At 43.9% G+C, this 21,894-nt stretch overlaps 1 protein-coding gene across 1 annotated transcript in view; it reads right to left on the bottom strand.

Annotated features, from left to right (window-relative positions):
* The window catches only part of LOC146786127 (cytochrome P450 2J5-like), a 110,124-nt gene that overhangs the window by 69,965 nt on the left and 18,265 nt on the right, over positions 1-21,894 (bottom strand). The window contains exon 3 of the mRNA XM_085635629.1: positions 14,214-14,363. Within this exon, the coding sequence (XP_085491755.1) occupies positions 14,214-14,363 (150 nt within the window). The remainder of the gene's footprint in view (positions 1-14,213; positions 14,364-21,894) is intronic.

Below are 21,894 nucleotides of genomic sequence, written 5' to 3'. Positions count from 1 at the left end.
GAGGTGAGTGGACCTGGTTGTTAGTAATAACAGGTTAGCACAGCACATGACCTCTAGGGAATAGCCCAGAGAAACAAGAAGTGGAGCTATCTTTACCAGGCACTTGCAATGAAGCACTATACACTGCTAAATGGGTAAAAAGGCATGGGAGATATCTCAGGAAGCCCAGCTTGGTGGTCATGTTTCTGTTTTGAGCCCCATGCATGTACTACATGATCTTGGGCATCAAAAATGGTCCTTAGCAGTCGGCTTTTTGAAAACATGTGTGACGTCGGCACTATGCAATCAAGAAGGTCCAGCATATGTGCCCTAGTCAAAGTACAAAACAAAAAGGTATGCAGTTCCTAAGGGGAGAGAAAGTAAAGAGGGGGGGTGAGATCCTAAGGTGTTTAACAAGAGGAAGGACGGGGAATCCTTCCTTTCGGAATGAGAGTTCTCACACACCCTCAGTGACGTCGGCACGACTCACAGCATCATAATGATACACACAGTGATGAAGAAGGAAGAGTGTTAGAACTGTCAGCCTTAGAGTGATCTTCCCTCAAACCTTTTGCCTTTTCCCTCCCATTTTGTCGAATTTCTTTGTGTTTGCTTTAGGACTCTATGTACTTTACCACTGCTAACCAGTTCTAAAGTGCTTGTGCACACTCCCTAACACGTGCACACTCCCTAACACATGGTAAAATTGGTTTACACCTGCTTAGCATATTTAATTATCTTATACGACCCTAGTAAAGTGGTATTCCATATACCCAGGGCCTGTAAATTAAATTCTACTAGTGGGTATATAGGACGTATTCTGCCACAAACTTAAGTAGCCCTTTAAAACATATCCGAGGGCTGCCATTGCAGCCTGTATGCGGTTTTAATCTGCCAGATTGATTTAGCAATATAACCCCCTTGCTAAGTCTTAAACTCCCCTTTTATTGCATAAAAGCTACAGCTAAGGGAGGCACTAGTTAGCCCCTAGGGCAGGGTGCATTGTAATTAAAAGGTTGGCCATGCATGTTTAAGTTTTACATGTCCTGGTAGAGAAAAATGCCTAAACTCATTTCTCACTATGATGTGGCCTACCTCTACCTTAGGATAACATTGGGTTGCCTTATTACATTTAATAAGTGCTAACGTTTGATTGGAAACAGGTAAACGTGTCATGTTTGGTGTCTGTGAAATACTAATTTAAAATCTTCTTTAATAATGCAGATTTTAAGTTAAAATTTTGAAAATGCCTCTATTAGAAAGTTGGAATTGTCCTGCCCTATTTGAAGCCTGTTCCTAGGTCACATGACTGAGTGTAGTTTGCAGTTTGACTTTGTTTATTCCTCCCAGACAGCCACACTATAGAGGGATTAGGTGTGCCTCAATCAGCGATCCCTGGCGTGATGACTGGTAGCGGGTGGAGCTGGGCACATCCCCACTGAATAGGTTGCGCCCAGCCTTCACACAAAGGACTTGTCACCACTGTTTTGTTCATGCAGCCTGCTTGGAGCCAGGGCAGGCGATGCAGGTAACTTCTAGCACTTCAAAGGGAAAAAATAGGACCTTCAGACCCACTCTTCAGTTCATTTTCTACACCTGCGAAAGTAAACTGTCTGTTGCTGGGGCATGCTGTGCACTTCAGAAGATTGCTTTGCTGCACCTAGAAGGACTACTTTGTTGCCTGAAGCCTGCCTTGAACCCTCAGAGGTCTGCCTTGCCACTTGAGCTCTGTTCCACTTCTTGAACCCTGGACATCCAGAACGACTCCAAGGCTAGTTGGCCGGCCTCCTGATCATAGCCTCATGGACAGAAAAGGTTCCAACCATCTTGAGCCCACATCTGACCAAGCCTGAGTTATACTTATGCCCCCCAAGTGGTGCACCTCCAGTCCTGGACGCAAGGTGGTGGTGTTAAAGGTGCCCAGATAGCCAAAATCAAAAACCTGGAACTTAGATTTCTTTTGCTAGAAACTGCCCTAAGAATCGAAAGGAGATTAGGACCAAACTGTTCATCTATCCCATCAAGGTTCATCACTGGTTGGCCTGACTTTGTGGCAGTTCCTGGTAGTTTCTTCTCTGTAGCAGCAGATCCTTTTCAGCGCTCCTTCGCCAAAGGGGTATCAGGCCTTGTGAAACTCTCATTGTCAACAGCCTCTGGCATCGTCCTTCTGGAGATTTCTGATTTCCAAATAAGAGACTAAGTCCAAATGTAGAAATCTTCACCATAAGTTTGTCAAGCAGCTCCCCGACAACGATGCCTCCTTCTCAGACACAGCCTGCAGTCTTAGTCTGCAGAATTTCAAACCTTTTCAGAGACTATATTGCTGAAATTTTTTCTAGGTCTGACTTGCGCTCCATCGCGGTCGGCCATATTTTCTGACTACGACAATGTCTTGCACGTCTAGATGTCCGTAGTTGGTGCTTGGGTCTTTTACGAGCTAGCTTTTACCTTAAACTTTAAAAATTGATGATGGTTATACTGTTTGGATTTTTGTCTTTTTGGTATCAAATTATTTATTAAAGTTTACTCATTTTTTGTAAATTGGTATGGGATTTGTGTTTTCATTCTATTACTGTTTGTGTGCTGCATAAATACTTTATAACATTGCTTGTAAGTTAAGCTTCACTGCTTTTGTACAAATCTAGCAGGCGATTAATCAAAGGTTAATTTAGTGACTTTTGTGGTTCACCCTGAGAGGGATTCAGGCTGTTACTTGAGCAGCATTAACACCCCACTCAAATGACAACCCAATTTCTCATAGAGAGTCACATGTGGGTAAGCAAGGTCCAGGAAGAGGACAAAGAAAAGGAAAAAGTGGGAGATAAAATAGAATAGGGCAAGGAGCGCAAGGGGGCATAGGCAAAGAGCAAGGTCAGAGGACAGAGCAGCAGTAAGTCACCACCTCTACACGCACCAAACAATGGTGCCTAATTGTGACAACAGTGCTGTTCAATTTATCACTTCGGCCCACAAAAACCTCTGCTGCAATGAATGGGAGCTTAATCACCAAATATTGTAATGAAAGTCAAATGGTAAACACGTATTGGCAAAGTCAATATATGTGGTCCGACAAAACTGCTTTTTTTTTTGTATCTATTTTATTGGAATAGACAGTAAATGTGTTAAAGTAAGATGAAGTAAAAATGATGCCTTTAAAATATGGGTTTCTCATGTTTTCAAAAATAAAAAATAAGCGAAAAATGAACAATTGCAAAAATGAACAAAAACCAATCATGAAATGAAAAAAGAAATAAAAGCAAAAACTGGCCAACCAGTCCTGGAATCATTTGGACTACATTGAGGTGAATGAGAACAAAATGGTGTTTCTCTACAGAACAGAGCCAAGTGGGCTGAACCACTGTAGACTGTGGCGGGTGGAAGCAAAATGTAAATGACGATTGAACAGAACAATTGACCAAAAGACCCTTTATATTTATACAATATATTTACTTTTAGGATTAACTTTTGGAAAACATTAAGCGTGCAACAGAGCTAGGTGAGACTTAAAAAGGAGGATGCCTCACACTGGGCAGATTACTCTAGCAACAACACAAATTAAATGACCTTGAAATGGTGCAACAGCAAAACTCAATACAACACATTCGAAGTTACAATCAACAAATGGCTAATAAATATTGGACAACTATTATGGAATTCACATTCTAATCAATGGATGAGAAGCCATCACCATGTCCTTCTCTCTGGACATATTACATTAGTTCTGTGAGCTGTTGGCATTAAATAATAGTTACTCTTTAACTGCATCTCAAGTAGTATTAGCTTGACTTCTAAAAGTACCCAACCAATTTCAGGAGAACAAATTGAAAGCAGTAGAATTCACAAACCACATAAGACAAAGAATCGGGGTCTGATTTAGAATTTGCTGAACAGGGAACTTTGTCATAGACACCATTGAATACCCTGTCTGCCAAACTCTCGGTCCGCCTTTCTCATTCAGTGATGGCCACAGCATAGGTTTTCCATCAATGGAGCAAACAGATTACTGCCTCTGGCAGAGTGTGGGCCATCAGATGTAGGGCATAAACTGCCTGCCCCATTTAAGGTTGATGAAGTAATGTCCTTGTTTTCTGTACATCACCGCCAGGTAAAAATAAACAAGCACTGGCAATGCCAATCGGTCTCGCAATTGGGATCTTATATGTATTTATGCAGCACATTTATGCAGCACATTAGCGTGGGTGCTGAAACATATACTGTTCCCCTGCTGACCCACATCGTGGTAGTTAAAAGGGCAGATTCCCATGTCATACTCACTGTCAGGCGGAACCAGCAAATCAAAAGGAACCGGTCCCAGCACTGGCTGCAGCTGCTTATAAATACACAGAACACACGAGCCTCTGCACTGTATGGCGTAAAGTAAAAGCCAACTGAAAACACCTTCAGGCGAGGGAAACCTGGCCTATAATTCACCGCATCGGCCCCTGAACCACAGCAGCTGTAACAAACAGTACTCTATCATTTAAATTAGAAAAGATGGTTCCTACCTTAGAACTAGAAACAACATAAAAACTAGAAAAGTGCACAAGCTATTTTTTGTATTGGTAAAAGTGTAAATTGTACAGCACTGTCACAGGTCCAACGCCCTCCTCCTCTGAGATGCTGCGGGTCCAGATATATTGAAATGCTGCCTCTCCAGCCGGTGGGGAACCAGAGGGGCCTAGGAGCACCGTGAGACATTCTTTCTCATCCTCTCTCAGTACATTTGGTATGTCATGAGGTGGGTGGGGGCTCATGTGGTGGACAGCCCGGTGTGCAAACAATGAAAAGTGGTGTGTTCTTGGGGGGCAGCATCAATGCTATGACACGAGTGCAACATTTGGAGCCAAGTTTGTGTCTTATTCATCAACTGACTGCCATTGCAAGCTGCAGTGGGGTGCGCTTACACTCCCTTTTAGCACCTAGAAGACACTGTGCCTTATATACTCTGAATCTCGTGGGTTTAGTGCGCTGTGAAGATCCGGAGATACACGCCTTACTCCTGCCTCCCGCTGATAGGGAGCCTCACTTTTTCCCCTTATCAACTTTTCATCAAGTTTGTGGATACGTTGTGTCAAAAAACAACTGCCTGGGTCGAGATTTCAACAGTGCCCTGTCCGTGCTCTGGCACCTTGGCAGTGTGAGCGTTCTCCAGTAGAGCCATTCAGTGTTCTAGCGCTTCCGCAGAGTGAGCTCCTTTCAGTAGTGTCTGTATTAAGGGACTCCAGGTGTGTGGACTGCACACCCCAGAGAAACAAATAGCATTAAAAAAAGAAATTTAAGGGGGGCATGGCTAGCGCCCACGGAATATAGCGGCACCTCCGTAGAAATCTCGGTGACGGCGGTGCAGACGAGGGTTTTGCGATGACTCGCAAGTGAAGAGAACTGGCGGAATTAGCAGCGTAGATGTCGCGGGAGGAAACTTCATTCGGTTTGCATTCCTCATTTTTCTTCTGATGCTCATGGCACCCGCCATTTTGTCTCTACTCGTAACCTGAGGAGACTTTCTCTCTCCTTGAAGCCACTGAATTATGCACTATTGTGCTCTTAACCCCCTCGCGCTGAGATGCACATAGCTCACAAGCAGTTTTACCTTAACGTGCGCTTTATTTTAAAGTGTTTTTCCGTCAATGACAGGAATTCTTCCTCCTTTGCCTGAGCTGCCAGCGGCCATTTTGCTTCTACGGAGCCCCTTCATGCAGGATTCCTCGTGAACATTAATGCACTCCATTCAATGCCACAAGTCATTTGCCTCCATTGACCATCCTTCCACGTTTATTCCTGGTTTCTTTTAGACTCCATGATACTTACGGAGAGGTTCCTAAATATGGCACTGTTTGTTCTATTGCATATGTACTTTGATATTAATGACATGTGTATTATTATATACTTGATATAAGGCACTCTCTTTGATAATTAAGTTCTCTTCTTTAAACCAGGGGCTTTTATGGCACCTCTCATTGGTGTGAACTATTTATCTAATACTGCATTTCCTACTCTGGATATTTCCTATGTATTACAGGCTCTTTATGGTTCTATGGGCATGACAACTTTTATAGCTCTTGAGTGAGCTTTTCTTCACTTATAAGTGTGTTGTGGTCTCAAGGTCTGCTTCTATTTACCTGCGATAGAAATTGTGTCTGCTTAACTCATTTTTTTTTTTTTTAGGTATGACCATTTATAATTGTCATTTTCATGAGCAGACTGAAAACAGTTAAATCGTTGGTGTCTCCTGCAAATCACTCATCTATTTCTCGTGCACACTTTTATGCTCATCGTATCAAAATGGAGGACTCTCTGGCCTCTTCTCCAAAAAGTGCCTCTGCCTCTTCCTCTACCATCACCAAGGTTTCAACCAAGAGGTTGAAAAAGGACCCACCGTCACCACCAAGGCAAACTTCGTCAGTCTCATTGGACCTTCTTTTGGAAGAAATACGTGCGCTTCATCCATTTGTTGAGGGGACTAATTCGAAGATACAAGTTTTGGTACAGGTGGCTGGGCAAAAATGGAAGAGAGAATCACTGCTGTAGAACACTGTGTGGACTCCCTAAGTTCGACCTGTGCTCAGGTGGTAGTTCTTCAATCACAGGTTGCATCTTGCCAGAAGCAGATTGGAAATCTTGAAAACAGGAATAGGAGGAATAATCTATGCATTTATGGCTTGCCAGAGGGCTCAGAGGGGTCCAACCCTATAGCTTTTTTCAAATCCTTTTTGCAGACGGTGCTCAAGTTGCCGGAAACTACCGTCTTGAACATTCAACGTGCTTACAGGCTAGGCCCCCTACATTCTTCACCAGCTGCTCAACGCAAACCATGAGGTGTTTTACTCTACTTTCTAGAGTATACAGATCTTCTCAAAGTACTAGCTGCAGTCCGATCTCTGAAGCGGATTTCATCCTCAGGAAACCAACTTTTTTTGTCGCAGGATTATGCAAAGCCCACAGCAGACAGAAGTAAAGAATTTCTAGCCACGAGACCTGCTTTGCGTTCCATCGGTGCACAATTCGGCTTATTTCACCCTTGCTTGTTCAAAGTAACTTTCAACAACAGTACCATTACTTACAATGACCCGATCAAGCTCAAAAGTTTCTTCAACTCTCATTGTCCTGACAAGATGGAAATTTTGAAATCTCGTCCTTGCTGTCTTTCTTTCTGCAGGAACTCTAGGTACGAACTCATATATCTACTCCGTTGAGTTGTTCGTGTAGTTCATAGGCTACTTAATAGCTTATATATTGTTGTGTTTTCTATGTAGTGTAATTCAATGTTTGTTTTTTGCAGATTTACAATTATAAGGTTTTATTAGTCGCATATATCTTTATAATATCGTAACTGTTTTAATTAACTTATTTTCTCCCCTACAGGTTCCTCTTCCCATTGTCTCTACCCCATGTTTTGTGGTCGCTCCTCCCAAAGTTTTACCCGTCTCACCTTGTGGAGTCCGGACATGTCATCGTTCCATGTGGCCTCATTCCTCTCCACCCTCTTTATGTTCTGGACTCATTCTAGGTATAGTTTCTTTCTTCTTTTTCTTTTTCCTATTTTCAATAGTACCTTCTCTCTTCTCCACTTGTTCATTGTCACTCGCCTCTAATTTGTCTTTGCACATTGCCTCTTTTTTCCATTTTTTTATCCTTTACTCTTTATCTTATTTCTCATCTTTATTTCCTTGACATACTCCTATCTTATTCTGCTTGTCTCAATATTGCGTATAATGTTCTCCCTTATTGTACTTTGCATTTGTCACATGTGAATTCACTTTATCGTTATTGTTCCTACTTCTTTTTTATAAAATTGGCACGTATTATAGTTAGTTGGTCTGTCTTCTGGTATACACTTTCTTAATTGTTTTTTCCTATGGATAGTCCTTTCACACTCATCCTCTTATCTTACATATGTCTTTAAATATTGTCTCTTGGAATGTGAGAGGTCTCCATTCTCCCATTAAAAGGCAAAGGGTTTTCACTCACCTAGCCAAGTTTGGTGCAGATATAGCATGTTTACAGGAATCTCATCTAACAGCAGAGGAATCCATAAAATTGAAAAGAGGTCGGGTTGGGGAGGTTTTCTACTCGCCAGGTGATGGCAAACGGAATGGGGTTCTTACTTAATGCCGTAAATCACTTTCTGTTAAAATGTTATCACAATGTTCTGACGAAAATGGTCGATGGTTGTTTACTAAGCTTCTGATTGATAAAGTTCCAATCTCCTTGTTAAATCTATACGTGTACACTGTTGGCGATCCCTCCTTTTGGTTGTCCATAGCACAGTTACTTGCAGACTGTGTTGATGAAAATTTCATACTCACAGGTGATTGTAATCAAGTTTATGACCCCTTTTTGGATCGTAATTCAATGGTCTTCTTTGTTCCTCATAAGGCCCACAAATCATTTGTAAAGACTATCAAACAATACAAGTTCATTGATGCCTGGAGACTGTGCAACCCCACTACTAAAGAATACCCCCATTACTCTCCAGCTCACCATACTCAATCAAGATTGGACTTTTTTTTAATCTATCATAACATATCACAGTCATTAATGGCAGCAGAGATTGGATACATTCTAATTTCTGATCACGCTCCTATTACTATGCAATTAGACATTTTACAGAAGCCCTGTACCCCACGGAAATGGCGCTTCAACAATTCTCTTCTTTTGGACCAGACCTTCATTTCTTCATTTACTTCCTTTTTCAACGAATATTTTTTATTCACTCAGACTGATGACCTTCCTTTTCATGTGATTTGGGACGCCTTTAAGGCAGCGGCTAGAGGCTTTATTGTTGGCTATGTCTCTAAAAAACGTAAAAAGTCAAAAGAGCTTACCACATCTCTCCTAGCTAAGATAAAGAGACTTGAACTTTCTTTTTACTCATCTAGATCAAAAGTCTGTTTTGTTTGTCAGAATTTCTTAATGTTAAATTTCAATTCAATAAGGAATCAACGAATAATGCTTCTACCTACTTATTAAGGTCCAGTGCATAGTTTTATGGTGGACAGAACAAGGCCAGAAGGGTTTTAGCCCATTACTTAAAAGTTAAGCATAACAAGCTTAATATAGAATCTATTATGAATGACCAGCAGGAATTAAAATTTCTATCAAACGCTCTACACGTCAGAAGCCTCTCCTACAGAGCAGCACATCTCTCGGTTTTTGTTTGACATTCACCGATCTCCTTCTGCTCAACCCAACCTTTCTAATTTAGAATTCGACCTCTCACAAAAAGAACTTCATGCTGCACTTTTGGCACTGAAAAAAGACAAAGCCCCAGGCCCGGATGTCGATGTCGAATTTTGTACACATTTTGCCTCCTTATTAATTCCAAAATTACATGTTTTGTTAAATTCCTTTTTGTCCTCGGGTAAATCCTCTGGCTCTTTCTCTTAAGCTCTCATTTGCCTTATCCCCAAGGAGGGTAAAGACTTGAGATATTGTAAAAACTTTTGACCCATATATTTAGTCAATGTTGATTATAAAATCTTCTCTAAATCTTTAGCCTTTCCACTAGACTCCCACCTTCCTGACTTGTTGGGTTTGGAACAATCGGGTTTCGTTAAAGGGCGTTTTATCACAGATAACACCTGTTTGTTTTTTTATATTTAATCTAAATCCCATCCTTTGGTCCCCATAGCACTGGACGCTGAAAAAGCATTTGATAGAGTGGAGTGGTCGTACCTCTTCCAAACCCTCAAATGGTTTGGCTTTGGACCTAAGAGTTTCTGGGTATAAACTAAATAAAGATAAATGTGAAATATTACCCCTGACGAAATACACCTTTAAAGATGATTTTGCTCTCTCAACCTTTGCATGGTGTCCCCAATATATTAAGTACCCGGGTCTCCATTTCATTTCCTCCATCTCAAATACAATTTCAAGATGTATGGATAATTGTATATAGAGATTATCATCTTTAACTGCTAAATGGCATCCTCTGTACCTATCCTAGTGGGGCCATCTCGATACCATAAAAATGATGCTGTCCCACATAGTTCTTTATGCGATTTCTAACATCCCACTATCCATTCCTTCAAATAAAAAATAAAAAAAAAATCCTTGTTATCCTCTTTGATTTGGTGCAATAAAAAATCTCGCATGTCCTTATCAAAATTGACCCGCCCGAAATCGGAGGGTGGTGTTAATTTTCCTAACTTTCCTATATATCAAAAATCATTTTTGCTTCGGCAATCATCTAGATGGCTCTCACACTCCTCTGCAAACCACCCCTTATGGACTAAACTTGAGCTCTCCTTTTTATCCCCTTTCTCCTTTCAAGAGTATCTCTCGTTCTCACGAAAACCACAACACCTTTCGACTCCCATATTTAAATATGCATTTAAGATTCTGAAACCTGCACGCTTAACCGATCCTATAAGTGGGACTCTTCTCTCCAACTCCACGATATGGCACAACAACTTGATATTGATAAACCTTTTTCCTGGAAATCATGGAGGCAAAAGGGTCTAATATGGGTTCACCAATTATACATACAAGACCAATTCATGTCCTTTGCGCAGGTTAAAAGTTTGTTTGGTCTACCATCCTCCTTCCAATCTATGTATACACTTTTAAAACAAGCTATTTTGGATGCGTACACCCGTTGCACACCTCCCAACTCATTCATTACCCCTGTCAATTCTCTGGTTGATAAATTGCATTCCCTATTACAAGTTAACCCCAAAGCTTCTGCCATTTATAATTATTTAAAATTTTCATGCACTCCACAGAACAAATCCAAGATAGAACTCCTGGGAGCAAGATCTAGATGTTGACTGGTCAACTACTTTTTGAAACAAGATATGGGGTAAAATTAGGAAACCCTCGAGCGCTGCCAACACCACGCAGAAACTCTTTTTTATTTATAATAGGCTTTTACTCTCTCCAGTTGTTCTGCATAAAAGACACGCTTGTGTTTTGGGTGACTGTTGGACATGTTCTTCCCCTCATGCGGACCTTCACCACTTACATTTTACATGCCCACCTCAATAAAATTTTTCACTCCAACTTTCCTTTTTCTGTTTCCAATGTATTTTTGGGTAGTTTATCCCCGGTATGGTCAGACCATACTTCTAATACAAAAATTGTAGACCTTTTATTGGCGGTTGCCTTTCAACAGATAACTAAAAATTGGAAAGACTTCACCAAATTATCCTACCAAGCTTGGTGGTAAGCTATTTGTTATAATCACAGACTAGATGCAGCTTTCGTGTACCCCATTACCATGGCCACGAAACATCTGTGTTTATGGCTACCTGTTACAACATTCATCGAAGCTAGTGCTAGACGCTCATCTTCTCTAACTCCTGTACAACAAGAAGTTTCCAAACCTCCATGACTTTCTTTTATTGTAATTTGTACTTGCAAAATTATTTCTCTTTTGTATTATAGTTTACACATTCTGTGATTTCCTTTTTTATTAATCCTTTCTTTTCAGATAGACCAGTTTTAATTGTATATATACCTACCTCCTCCTTGTACTCAAAAGATGCTTCATGTGACTATGTACTGTTATCTTGCTCTTTGTATTGAGACTTGCATTTCCCTTAATAAACGTATTTCTGAACTTTAAAAAAAAAGACCTTTAAAATCTGAGAGCCGAGCAAGCCTGGGGTGGGAGCGCGCGGTGAGAGCAGAGACAGCCTGTGAAAGGAACGCTGCTCCAAAGAGAAACACGCACTGTAGACATTAGGGGCACATTCCATAGCGCCTGGGGAGGTATTTAATGCGAGGCACTTTGGAAACAGGTGCGAATCACTGGAAGACGTTTGTATTTCTTGTGAGTCATAGCAGCAAGTCGAGAGGGCGAGATCTGGGAGTCGGACATTTCATATGGAGGCTGTGCAGGCCGAAAAAAAACTGCCTGGGGCCGAAAAAGAACTGTCTGGGGTCTAGATTGTTTTATAGTTTCTGAGCCCGCTAACTTCCCTTTCCCAGCAGGTGCCCTGCACAGGCTACACATACCTTCCATCATCCCCTGTGTCTGGAATCTCAGGCTCCTGCCTGCCCTCGGTAAAGCGGCAGCTATCTCCCCTCATCCCCTGTGGCTGCAAGCTGAGGCTCCTGCCTGCCCTCGGTAAAGTGCACCGCAGGACGCGCATTAGCATTACAGCCGCCATGCTGCTGCTGACATTGACCCTTCTCACAGCTGCGCTTCCGCTTCCAGGTAACGTCTGTATTGCGCATGTGTTCAGGACAGGTCAGGCAAAATAGAGTGTGAATGCACTCAGCCAATCCCAGGAGAAAACAAGCATTTACAAATGCAATAAGACTCATATTTACGCAAGACCTATTGCATTGTAAACAGAAGTGCGGGCTTCCAAAAAGGCACGAACGGGAGGAAGGGAGGGGGATTGTGGTGGGCAAATAAGAAAGGGACTGCGGGAGGTAATGGGGAGAGGCAGGGGGGAAAGTGTTTTTAAAGTAAAGGGGCTGATAGCCATGGAAGGAGAAAAATGACGACATGGCCGTCAGGAGGCGGGACTAACTTGCGGAAAACCAATCACAATGCAGCATTTAAGATTTCGGCCAATCAAAAAAATAGGTAAAGATAGACGGAAAGTGGGCGGAGCTTCCCCCACTATACTGTATACAGCATCTCTCGACGAGACAGCGCAGGCGCTGCCTAGGCGAGACCTAATAAGACCCCCAAACCCTGGGAGAAAGCTGCCAGGGTATAAGGGTGATTTGTTTTTTTTGTTTTTTGGAAACAAACTCCCGCTTTGGAATTTTGTTTCTGAAAAACAAATCATATTTAAATGGCGGCTATCCACCAAACCTTTTGTACTTTAAAGGGGACCACCATGATAGAGATTCCTTTCGAGGTGAAGATGACTGCTGGGCCGGTGGTCATCTCTAAATTTGACTGACCAAGTACACTCAGGATGGCAGAGGTAATGTCCTTTGCCATCTCGAAGGACAATACTACTACTCCTCCTTTCAAAATCTAAATTAGCCCCTATGATTTTTGGTTAATAACTGATTAGTATGCGGCTAAACAGAGCATGAAAAGCAGGAGAGGTTTGGCATTGATTTGCAGGCAGCATCTGATAGAGAGCTATAAACGGGACACAGAATGAGGTATAAGAACCAAGAATGTCATAGAAAACAAGCCAGAGAATCCCAACAGACTTACAAATTTGGAAACAGTACCAATGGTATCTGGTAGGGAACGGTAGCGGGGTTAGGGGAAAAAAGAAATAAAAAAGAAATGAAAACTTACCTGGTGGTTGCCGTCGCTAGCCACTGCCTCTACTCCGAGCAGGAACCAGAAAGAACATATTCTCCCAGACTCCCCTGGGAGAGGGACTGGGAGGCTGTGCATGTTCTCCACCTAGGCTGTGCAATACAGCCTGTGGAGAACATACAAATTGCACATGATGGTTTGGCAGGCCCAAGATGGCTTGACAAACTGTTATGCACACTTAAGGGGAAGCCATCACTCCTCCTCCCTCGTCACAGGTGCGCGGCCTCGCTCCGCCCCAACAACATGGCTGCAGTGCACCTGCAACACTAAAAATAAAATTATTATTTTTTCTTTGCACAGTTTGAAAGCAGTGGGGCGATGCTCCACTGCCTTAGTGGAGGACCCCTGCTGGTCAGTAGAAACATTCCTTAGAAACATTTAAAGACCTGGGACCTGATTATTAGTTGAGTGGAGTGTAATCCCACGGTGGGATTCTGCTCCACTTAATTATGAAGGGCCTGGTGTTCTCACACTCAGATTTTCCCAGTGCGGGAACACTAGACCCGAAGTGATAGGCCACAAAATTCAACCAGTAAAATTGCCTTGGGTGCATTCCATCCAAAGTCTCCATTCCAATGGGACAGTGAAAGCAGGTAATTTTTTTCTTGCCAGGCAACATTCTCCTCTTCCTTCTGTAACCTCCCCACCTACCTACCCCCTCTCCTCTCCCTGCTCTGACCCATTTGCACAGTTATCCCCACCTCAAGGCAGGTGGTAACTGTGTGTGCGTGTGTGTTAAACCCCACAAAATTGTGAATTATGTGCAGAATTGCTGATGGTAAAACCCAGTTTGCACAGTTATTGCCCATTCTGTGATGTTTAGCTTGTAAAAGGTAGCTCTATAATCGGATATTCCAGCCACCCGGTATCTCCACACATATATCCGCCTGACTCGTAATCAGCCCCTTGGTATGGTGAATGTCAAATATCTTTTATACAATCTGAACTGTACCAGGCAAAGGTAGACCTTGTTATTGAAGCACAAACCACATACCTTTCATCATTGCAAAACTCTCCAACAGCCAATGTGCCTCATTCTGAATATGCCCTTCCATAACCTTCTTCCCGACTCCTAGGGCCCGTAGCGCCATTAAGCCACATCGCCTCTGAGCTTTCCAGTTATTTCCCGATATGAAGATAATACCTGGAACCAATGTAAAAGGATTTGTTATTTATGACTGCCTCCTTAAACCCTTGATGCCAATTAACATGCACCACTTTATCTGGGATGTTCTGGTACATGCAGAAACTCAAAGAACAGGAGATTCTTCAAACTTACATCACTAGTAGATTGATTCCACTTTCAGACAATCCTGTTAGCTTGATACACCATGTGCAATAGTTTAGTTATTCTATTTTACAAAAATGATAGCCACATATTTTGGGGTTCCTACAAGGAAAGAAGTGCAGAGATCTTTCTAGTGAACTTTCGGACTTTGATGATTCTTACTCAATCTGGAACATATTTTTTTTTAAAATACATATTTTGTTTGTGTCTGTGCCTCTCTCTTTGCAATTATGCTGCAAGTGGTGAGGAATGAAAAAAGAACAATTAATGAACAGAATGCAGAACAATGTCATACATTCACCCCAGTAAAGAGATCTGGGACTAAATCCATTGTTTTTTGCTCCCCATGCCATTCCAGTTAAAACCCAACCATATGCAAATTAGTCTTCACCCAAGTCCGAACTGCCAGGCTAGGTCCTCCCTGGACTGGAAACAAGCATCCTATAACCGGTTTCGGAGTATCACCCCTCATCAGCCAGGCTAGCTTGACTCCAGTGGCATGGAGAGCACAGGACCCACGTCTGGGCATACCCGTTCCACTCGGGGTGACAAATGCAAAAAGAACAGTTGATGGACAGAATGCAGAACAATGTCATTCATTCCCCCCATTTACAGAGATCTCGGCCTAAAACCATTGTTTTTTTGCTCCCCATGCCATTCCAATTTAGACCCAGCCATAGGCAAATCAGTCTTGACCCTGTTCCCCATGGGAAACGTCTAGCCCGAACTGCCAGGCCAGGTCCTCCCTGGACTGGAAACAAGCATCCTAGGACTGGTTTCGGGTATCACCATTCATCAGCCAGGCTAGCTTGACTCCAGTGGCATGGAGAGCATGGGATCCACGTCTGGGCATATCTGCCCCACTCGGAGCGACAAATGCAAAAAGAACAATTGATGGATAGAATGCAAAACGTTGTCATACATTTACTCCAGTACAGAGATCTGGGCCTAAATTCATCATTTTGTTGCTCCCCATGCCATTCCAGTCTAGACCCAGCCATATGTAAATCAGTCTTCACCTTGTTCCCCGTGGTAACAGTCCAGCCCGAACTGTCAGGCTAGGTCCTCCCTGGACTGGAAACAAACATCCTAGGACCGGTTTCGGGGTATTACCCCTTATCAGCCAGGCTAGCTTGACTCCAGTGGCATGGAGAGCACGCATCCCACGTCTGGGCCTACCCATCCCACTCGGGGTGACAAATGCAAAAAGAACAATACATGGACAGAATGCAGAACAATGTCATACATTCACCCCAGTCACAGAGATCTGGGCCTAAAATCATTGTGTTTTTTGCTCCCCATGCCAGTCCATTGTAGACCCAGCCATATGCAAATCAGTCTTGACCCTGTGCCCCATGGGAAACGTCTAGCCCAAACTACCAGGCCAGGTCCTCCCTGGACTGGAAACAAGCATCCTAGGACTGGTTTGGGGTATCACCACTCATCAGCCAGGCTAGCTTGACTCCAGTGGCATGGAGAGTACGGGACCCACGTCTGGGCACACCCGTCCCACTCTGGGTGACAAATGCAACAAGCATTTGCAATGCAATAGGTCTCGCATTTGGGAGAGTTTAAGGTATTGGCATTGTAAATGTCAATGCCTTTTATTTATCTGTTTTGGTAATTAACACATAAATAAAAGACATCGTTATTTACAATGCCAATCACTCAAACTCTTGTAAATGCGAGACCTATTCAAAGAAGCGTCCGCCATTGTCCCGGACTGCTTGGAAAGTGATAGCATGCATGGCGCGCTGAATGTTGCAGGAAAGCATGTTGTGCATGCAGCAGGAGAAACTCATTAAAGAAAATAGTGCTTACAAACTAAATAAGACATACCCTGTAACAACAGAAGTAAAAGGGCCAGTCCTCATGGGAGGTTACAAATGAAGACAAGGCGTTACTAAGGAGGGGCTAGCAAGCCTTTTAACGAATCAGAAGGCAGCATTTACAAGGGACAATGGCACAGACAATGAAAAATATGGGTAGAGCTTGGGTGGAGCTTAAAGTCCATATTCGACTACAGCATACCTCCAGAGCAGCGCATGCGCTGTCCAGGCTCGACCTAAAAAACGTGATGGGCATTCCTACTAGGATATAACATAGAGTTTGTCAAAGGCAGGCAGGCTCAAAGATAGCAGGTTCGGGTTTTGGCACAAGCGCACAGGGCACGCACAGAGCTGGGCACAGCACTGGGGTGCCTAGATTTCGAAGGATTCATAGGAATAGAGCTCACCACCTGCTTCGAATAATGTTTTTCCAGGCTGCCGTGCAGGTCTCCAGAATGTCTACAAAATCTAATAGTTTAGTTTACTTTCTTTAACCTCCCTCCATTTCCCTGTCTCCCTGGTCCATGGGCTCTCAGATCCAGTTAGCAACGGACTAGAATAAAGTCAGACGATGAGGTGTATATGTATTCACAGCAGTCACTGCTATAAGGTAGTCAGCCAGAACCTGACTTGTGAGTCAAAAAGTGCCTCCCACTAAAATCATCAATTCAAGAGATTGAGGAGAACGAGTTTGACCCGGACGCTGTTCGTGGAAAGGATCAGCCCTAGAAACAGCAGGAGTTGTGGCCTCGTGGGCTATGCATATATAGTGCCTGGAGTGAGGGGGCAGAGCCTCCCAAGGCGAGGATCCAGGTCACCTTTTTTCTTTTTCTTTTAGATGGGCCGTTTATGGGTTGCCTATTTAGTAGATGCACACGCCTCACGTTAGCAAGGTGCAAGACAAGGGAGTGAGTGGGTGGGGATGAGGAGGCAAGTTCTCTATTTAATAAATATTGATTAAAAAAAGTAAAATACAAACGGCCCATGATTCGCATTACTTTAAATGTTCTCTGAAGTCAGTGGCTCTTTGAATAATAGAATGGAAAAGCACTTCGACGTGGGGAATGTTTCTAAAATGAGAAGGCTGATCTAAATGTAAAACTTAAGTTTGTTGACCACGTTCCGTCCCTTGCCCTGTCTGCCGCTAGATGACACCATTGCTTTACTGTCCGCTAGTCATCATTTTGGGACTTCGTGCAACTTTATAGGTGGCAGTCAGGAATCACTACAGTGCCTTGAACATTTAAAGTTGTACAGCATATCTCTCATTTCGTCATACTCCACATACTTAAAAGGTACTGTGATGCAGGAGTCAAGGCAAAAGTTAATATGGAAACAGGAAAGGTAGAATGAATAAAAGGGTGATTCAGGAAGATTTCGAGGAACTACGTTGCATACAAATTCATATTTTGAGGAAAATGGATCTAAATATGGATTCTACATGTTGAAATGCGATGCTAGAGTGCAGAACGTTTGTCATTGATAGTTGTGCTCACTGTAGAGTGTTTAGGGCAGAAAGTATTCTTTTCAACGTAAGACATTGAAGGGAGCATATATATAAATATTAGTGGCACTATTGTGAAACTGTTAGGATTGACGGGTGAATGAATTATTTGCTTTCTAAAATTAGCTTTATGGGGCCTGTTTTAGAGAGCGTTCCATATGTTGGCATAATAGCACACACCACATGCCGCATATTTTCTGGTTTAAACCCGTGCAGTGATTAAAAGTCTGGGAAATTGTTTAATGGGTCATGGACAGAGTAAACAGTTTGTGACAACCTGAGACAGACAGTGTCAACAGAAGGGCAGTAAAGAACACACAAGTGTGCCCAGGCAAAGCAAAGGAAGATAAAGCTGCGTGCATCACTGCCCTGAAGGGTTGGCCTGATTTATGCCCCGCGGACGGACGAGAGACCATCTCTTCATATTGCTTTGATTTGCCACCGGGCCTGTTCCACGCTTGATGTGGAGATGAGCAGTGCCTCGGAAATCCGCAGGAGGGAGACCGACAAGGGCCGGCCAGGGGGTGTAATTGATTCTGGAGCCCGAGACAACAGAGCGCAATTTGTTTTGAGCCTGGGTGGCAAATCCACGCCTTCTGCAGGGTGAGACGGGGAGGCGGGGTGACTTTCTGCCGGGTGGTGCGGGAATGGAGGGGTGACATTGGTACTTGATGCGGACACCAAAAGCTGCAGGAAGCACCGTATTGCTTCTGAAATATACTGCCGTAGGGTGGGGATATGTTCTGGGAGAGGGGCAGCGCCTGCGAACGTGGATGGCAATCCTGAGTGTGAAAGAGCAACAGTCATGGGTGTCCTGGGGGTGGCCGCAGGCGGCTTCTCCTTGGGCCCGTACCTGCTGCAGAGCTCCCAGCTCCCAAATGCTAAAAATAAAGTGCTTACCCAGTAATTAAAAGACACCGTGCAACGCTGCAAGTAAAAGATCCAGCCCGGGTGGGCGGGGCCAAAAGAAGAAAAGGCGGTACTAAGAAGCGTCATTTACAATGAAAAGCCAGCGTTTAGTTTGTTTGTAATTGGTTTTAAATGTTCACAGTAAAAGAATATTGTAAAATGTAAGCCTGTCGTGTATGTAATGTGTGATTTTTGCTCACTGTATAGGAAGTTACTGGTGCCACAGACGATCTGTGACATCACCGCCACACAAGGTACAGTTCTCGCTAACGCACAACCAATCATGAAAACATAAATAAATAAACAAACAAACAGAAGTAAAGTGCACTCCAAGGAACTGTTTAAATGGATTTTAACAAAGCTTGGTGAAACCATGGATAAAACAACGGATAAGTGGCCACAAACTGGAGATGACATTTAAAGGGTGTTCGGAAAAAAATTAAAGCTGCCACCTTTCTGTTTAGAGCAGTATTTTACATAATGACATACTAAGAGGGGCGTGATAAAGGATGTCACCGCTTCACGTGAAGCCAATAAACGTAACTAAAGCCTACTCAGCTCCCAGGAGAGAATACTGCATGCCAATTTTAATTTTAGAAAAACAGGTTTGAAACAGGACACCTGGCCGCTGTGGTGACCCCGATTTGTGTGTGCGGGGACTTTAGAGGGGGAAATAATGTATCATGTGCTTGTTAGAACCGGCAGTCTCTAGTTGGCAGAGGTATACACTTCTGACAAATAGGGACCAACCAACTCTAGTCAGGGAAAGGGGATTACACAATCAGATAACCCCTGCTACCCCCTTGGTAGCTTGGCAGAGCAGACAGGCTTATCTCAGAGGCAGTGTGTTAAGCATTTATGACCACATACAGTAATAAAGTGAATACACTACAGATGGACACGACACCGAAGTTATTATAAAAATAGGATTTTTATATAAGGCTTAGCACAAGACCAAATAACGACAAAAATATACCACAGTCTTAATAAATACTCTTTGGAAGGAAAAGTAATAGTTCAAGTAAGGTTTCTTCTTGGCAAATAGTTCTTTAGCAAAGTATTCTTCTGAGCACAGTTCTTTGGCAACAATGTAACCCCCACAGGAGTCACACGACGTCGAGTCTACAAGATTCCCACGGTTCGGCGTCGACCGCAAGGAGCGCTACGTCGAGCCTGGAGTTGCAACAGACCCCACAAGTACAGTACCTTGAGAAACGAAGAAAACGATGATCCACGGCGTCGAGATGTCGGCGTCGAGGTCGGCGTCGATCGTGCCTCGGAGTCGGGTCAATCCGCAGCGGCATCGAGGGATGTCGGGCCGGAGCAGCGCTCACGGCGTCGAGAAGGGCGTTGAGTCGATGCGATCAGCAGCGGCGTCGGGACGGGGTCGTTTGGAGGTGGAGCCGATACTCACTCCTCACTGGCGTCGATACCGGCGTCGAGACGGGGTCACTTGGAGCCGGGGCCGATACCCACTGCTCACTGGCGTTGCTGCTGGCGTCGATCGGGCCCGGCGGCCGGCGGCGAAGGCTCGGGACACTGGAGCCGTTACTCACGATGTCGAGCTGGATTCGGCGGCGTCGGCGGCGTCGAGACTGCAGATTTTCCCTTGTGTACTGGAAACAACACTTTCCAGCAATTCAGCAAATGGTGAAGTCCTTTGGCCCTGTGACTTCAGCAGGAGACTGGCACTCTTCCAGCCCTTGGAGATTTCCTAGCAAGTGTTCAGAGAGTACACACCAAGTTCCTCTCTCCTTGTTCCTTGGCAAAAATAAAGAAGCAGCTTTCAGGTTCCTCCACAGCAAAACAGCACTCTGGCAGAAAGGGGAGGCAAGTCCTTAGATCAGCAGGCTTCTTGTCCTTGGTACAGGTTTCCTTGTCAGAAGTGATCTGAGTTCTTGGTTCAGGGGTCCTTCTCTTATACCCCTTTTCTCCTTTGTTCCCTTTGTCCAAGCAGGGAGATTCCCACCATCTCAGGTTTGTGGTGGGTGTTGCCAGGCAGAGGCACCTGGCCTATTCACTGAGCAGGGCAGAGTCCTCAGCCGCCCAGCAGGAGGCGGAGCCAGTATTGTCACTGGCAGGAGCAGGGCTATCAGTCGCCCAGCAGGAGGTGGAGCCAGTATTGTGTCAGGCAGGGCAGGCTACTCTTCCCTCACTCTATGTGTAAACGCCCCATTCACCCCACACTGACTCATTCAGACCTCTGGAGCCACCCAGCCAGACACACACACCAAACCAGCAGAGACCGGTAGATAGTTGGACAAGAAAATAGCCACTTTCTAAAAGTGCTATTTTCAAACATAGAATTTAAAAACCATCCATCCTAAAGGGTGTGTTATTAAATTCTGAGTTCAGGGATACTAAACTCGACTTGCTACCATGCTCCTTGAGTCAGATAGATTATAATGGAGTTAATAATCAGTCTGCCCAGTCTGGCCTATTGGAGGCAGGTAGCCCTTCAATAGTGAAAAACGAAAATGGCTGTAATTCACTATTAGGTCATGCCACACACATCAGGGCATGACCTACCTTTTACCAACAATGCACCCTGCCCTAGGGCCTACCATAGAGGTGTCTGAAATGTGGCAAAGTGAAGGTTTAGAGACTGGCAAGTAGGTTTCCTTGCCAAGTCGACATGGCAGTCAGGGACTGCACGCAGGCGCTGCGGTGGCAGGCCTGAGACACATTTTACACGCTGCTTCTGTGGGTGGCACAACCAGTGCTGCAAGCCCACCAGCAGCAGTTAACTTACACGCCCTTGGCACACGCGGTGCACTAGACTAGGGTCTGAACAGTAAGTCAACCAAGCCAATCATGGTAACACCAATCAATGTAACAATTTAACATAGGGAGCACTTGCACTGTGGCACTGATCAGCAGTGGCACAGTGCCCAAAGCAATAATCCAGCAAAAACATCGTAAACAGAGGAGGCAAACAGAAAAAAATGGAGGAGAGACTCATGCCAATGATGCCAGGTCTAACAGTGCTGTTTCTACTAAATACAAACGGATCAAATGAAATGGGGTGCGCCCCAGAAGCATGGAAGAGAAACTCTTCCTGGAGGCCAAGCAAATTAGAAAACGAAACCACACAAAAACGAAACCGTACAGAAAATTATACATATTTATATCAGAGAGAGAGAAA

This window comes from Triturus cristatus, chromosome 11 (genome assembly GCF_964204655.1).
Source record: "Triturus cristatus chromosome 11, aTriCri1.1, whole genome shotgun sequence".
NCBI classification, from domain to species: Eukaryota; Metazoa; Chordata; class Amphibia; order Caudata; family Salamandridae; genus Triturus; species Triturus cristatus.
The sequence above is the reverse complement of the archived record's forward strand: the minus strand, read 5'-3'. Positions and strand labels throughout refer to the sequence as shown.